This window comes from Geospiza fortis, unplaced genomic scaffold, assembly GCF_000277835.1.
Source record: "Geospiza fortis unplaced genomic scaffold, GeoFor_1.0 scaffold112, whole genome shotgun sequence".
NCBI lineage: Eukaryota > Metazoa > Chordata > Aves > Passeriformes > Thraupidae > Geospiza > Geospiza fortis.
In genome coordinates, this window is record NW_005054298.1 from 23923618 (window position 1) to 23927505 (window position 3888).

At 40.0% G+C, this 3888-nt stretch overlaps 1 protein-coding gene across 1 annotated transcript in view; it reads right to left on the minus strand.

Annotated features, from left to right (window-relative positions):
• Window positions 1–3888, minus strand: part of NDUFS1 (NADH:ubiquinone oxidoreductase core subunit S1) — a 14739-nt gene that overhangs the window by 6431 nt on the left and 4420 nt on the right. The window contains 4 exon segments of the mRNA XM_005415915.2: window positions 2–63; window positions 538–683; window positions 1664–1778; window positions 2175–2309. Of these exon segments, the coding sequence (XP_005415972.1) occupies window positions 2–63; window positions 538–683; window positions 1664–1778; window positions 2175–2309 (458 nt within the window).

The following is a 3888-nucleotide window of genomic DNA, read 5'->3' on the forward strand; positions in this document are numbered from 1 at the left end:
ACATCTGCCTCCTCCACCCCAGCAATCCTGGTATTCAGCAGGTAGTTGGAGCGTAAATCTGTGCTGTAACAAAACGATGTAAGAAAGAGAATATGAATTCAGTAGTGGGAAGGAAAGAAGTAAAGATTGTAAATGCTCAAAATACTTGTTCATCTCAGGAAAAGACAAAGAAGAGATTTCTCAATCCAAATTACTAATCATAAATGTACTAAAGTTTTCACATCACAAATAGAAATAGACTAACTTGTCCAGCTTACCCCAGAGTGTAACTGGCTTTCAGTGACTGACTCAAACTGCAGCAGCCGTACATTCAGTACAACAGGGGGTAAGCGTGCAACCCCTGCTAGAGAAGAGACTACAAATCAACTCACAATCCATAAATACTCTCTATATGTGAGGACTGTAAATTCAAATAAATCCTGCTAATGCATTACCAATTGTTATTCCTGCTAATTTCAGAATATTGCCATCGATGATCTGCAGACTGCAAAGTTTATTAACATACTAATTATAGACAGACATTGCCTGTCCTCTTACCCAGCTCCAGCAGTAGGAAAGATCTCTTCAGTGCAGAGCATATCACAATTCAGTCTATTCAGTAGGTCTTTCAGAGCTATTAGTGCTTCTGCATCCACCAGCCCTCCTACAACTGCTGCTATATCCTTACCTTCCACTGACTGGAGCTGCAGAGAAAGGAAGCATAAACATAAACAAGAGAAACCGCTGAAATAAATTCTTATTTAGCCCAGGTAAATATTTGTTAAATTAGGGCATGCCAAAGCCAACAGTGCTACTGCTGGCCTGGAGTAGCACAAACTGATCAGTGATGTCTGATTCCTGCCAGGCAGCAACTCCAGCTCCTTCAGAACTCATGATAAGCAAAGAAGAGCTCTCTGCATTCTATGCAGGTCTCTCCCACTTGAGTTATCACTCAGATGTAGCTAATTCTCATTTGACGTGGTGAGAGAGGGAGGTTGGTGAATATTTTTATTTTAACAGAGCCACAGTGCAGACAGAACACAAACTTCCGTAACACACGCTCTGGTAGTAAACTTAAAGGTATTATCTGAGAAGAAATAGCTTTTGTAACAAACCCTGCTACTGTACCATGGTCAAAAACATCCTTGAGGAAAGTTCAATTACAGTTATTCAATTCTACTTCACCCACATAAAATTTTTTAATCAAAATCCAGAGCAGTCATGCAGCACTTCATTTGAGCTGCAGAATCAATCACCACACAGAGAAAGCACTGAGGGAAGCACAATTCAAATATAAGTAATACAGACTTAATGTCTTTGACGGCAAAAGTGGTGATAGCACAGTTTAAATAAATTTAAAGATGTCTTCAGATAGGTCAGAGTATTTGGGAAGATTGCTTCCTCCTAAATTTCTGAAGAAACAGTTTACTTTCCTATTTAAATAAAAGTAATTTCTCTCCCAATGCTCCAAATGAAATCATTATAAGAAAAAGTTCTTTAAAAGGTCCAATCCATGAAACAGAAAATATTAGTCAAAATAAGAAATTTAAGTAGAAGGACAATGGTTCCCCTCTAACCTTAAAGAAAAAATCCTTTTAAATTTAATTAATTTGATATTAATATTTGTAATACATCCAGTTTTAGGAATTAATTTTAGACTACTTATATTGAAAACTACTCTTACCACACCAGCAACACGAGGTAACACATCCTCCCACGAGGCATAAACAAATACTCCTTTCTCATTTTTGACCATTGGCTGAGTAAGTCTCTGACGCTTCAGACCATCATAAGCAAACCTAAGTGAACACCAAAATATCATTAAAAAGCAAAGACAATGATAATTGTGTATAATTCTGTGAGTGAGTTTTCTAATTGCAGACTTTTACAAAAGAGAAAACCAAGAAATATTTCCCCTGAAAGTTTAACTTTTCCTTCTCAAAAACTCAGCAAACAATCAGTAACAGAAATAAAAGTTACCGCGAAAAAATGTTACAAAAATCAGAACATTAGAAAAATCAGCAACTTCAATTATAGAATTAAAAAACATATTTTACAATTATTCTTCTTCACTGTAGCTTTACAATACTACCAGCTGAATACCAAAGTCAGTGCTACTGTGCACATTTCTGGTTCTCCACACTGTGCCTTTAATGCATGCATAAACACACGTGGGCACAAGCACATCCACACACCTGGTTTTGTCAGATATCCATTCCTCATTGATATCTTCATGCAGCCTTGGCAAAATCCTCATCACTTCTCCAGTTCTCGTGCTCACTACAATGTTGCTTCCAACTGCATCAAGAACATCAATTGACTCTACCTTCCTGTTCAGAAGAACAAATAAACCACTTTCAGTCTTTCATATAGAAGCAGCCAGTGTCTTATTTTTGGCCTGAACAGAGACAGTTTTCTTCCTAGTAACTGGTATAGAGATGTATTTTGGATTTAGGGTGAGAGTGTGTGATAACACAGGGATGTTCTAGTTGTTGCTAAGCAACATTTACACCACATCAAGGACTTTTCAGCTTCTCCCACCAGTAAGGAGGCTGCGGGGCACAAGAAACTGTGGGGACACAGGCAGGACAGCTGACCCCAACAGGCCAAAGGAATGTTCTGCATCACACAGCAACAAGCTCAGCATGTGAATGAGGGGGGAAGCTGGCTGGGAGCTGCTGCTGGGCAATTGCAGTGTGCATCAATTGCTTTGAACATTCTAACTCTTTTATCATTATTGTGATTTTCTTCTTCTGTCCTATTAAACTGTCTTATTTCAGCCCACAGATTTTATATTTCCTCCCCCCCATTTTCTCTCTCCTATGCCACATGGGGGGCTGAAATGAACAACTGGCTAGGTGGTATTTAGCTGCCTGCTGAGTTAAATCACAACAGTCTTTTAAAACATCCCGTGTGGGGCACAAAGAGTTGAGGTAACAACAGATCTGACCAGAGCGTGTGAAAACAAATTTGTTGTAAGTGCCCATTGTATTAGTTTAATAGGTGCTGCTCTTGGAGTTGCTGCACACGTTCTCAGAAATGTGTTATGTAACACCTTGCTGTCTGCATGTGTTCTTTGTTTGCTGTTTATCATCTCTTGAAGGTGGGTTAAGGATGTAATTCTGTCACAGAATGCCACTGGTTTATGACGGGACGAAATCGCTGCTGGAGAGGCCGAGCCGGTGCTCGCACTCAGCACCGCGGCCGCTCCGTGCTTCGGGCGCCGTCCAGCGGACACGGTTGGTACCTACACCCTCCGCCTTCCCGAGAGCCGATCTCCGGGGGGAGACACCTTCCTGCGCCTTCCCCTGCTCCTCCAGACTACTTACAACAGCTCTGGGGATTTTGAATATCACTGGGATGGTCAAACCAGCATGTTCCTATGTTCGAGGCCAGGCTGGATAAAGTCTTGACCAACCTGATCCAGTGAGAGGCATCCCTGCCCATGGCAGGAGTGGCTGTGACTAAATGATCTTGGAGGTCCACTCCAATCCTTAATGTTCTGTGATTCTGTCTCCTGAATGTGTTTCAGGTCTTGTTTAGGGTTAAACAACTACTTAAGAAAATCACACAGAGATCTGCTCTGAGGCTGAAGAGCTTAGTTGCACGAGATATTTAAAATAATATCCTCAACAATTAGTGAGTAAATGAATTTGTATTTTCCTTTATATGCACCTCTTACTAAGCAATCAGCACAACCTACAAGTCCAAAACATTTTAGGGTAAAATTAAGGGAAGAACAGTCTGCAAACTATAATGTTCTTCCTTTTCTTAAATAAGCTGTAACAAAATTTGTGTTAGATTCAGTCTATAGAAAAGTCTACAACAAAAATGCAGAAAATAAAAACCAAAGAAAACCCTTGGTATCACAGATGGACATATTCTAAGATAAAGCGTACAACAAACAGA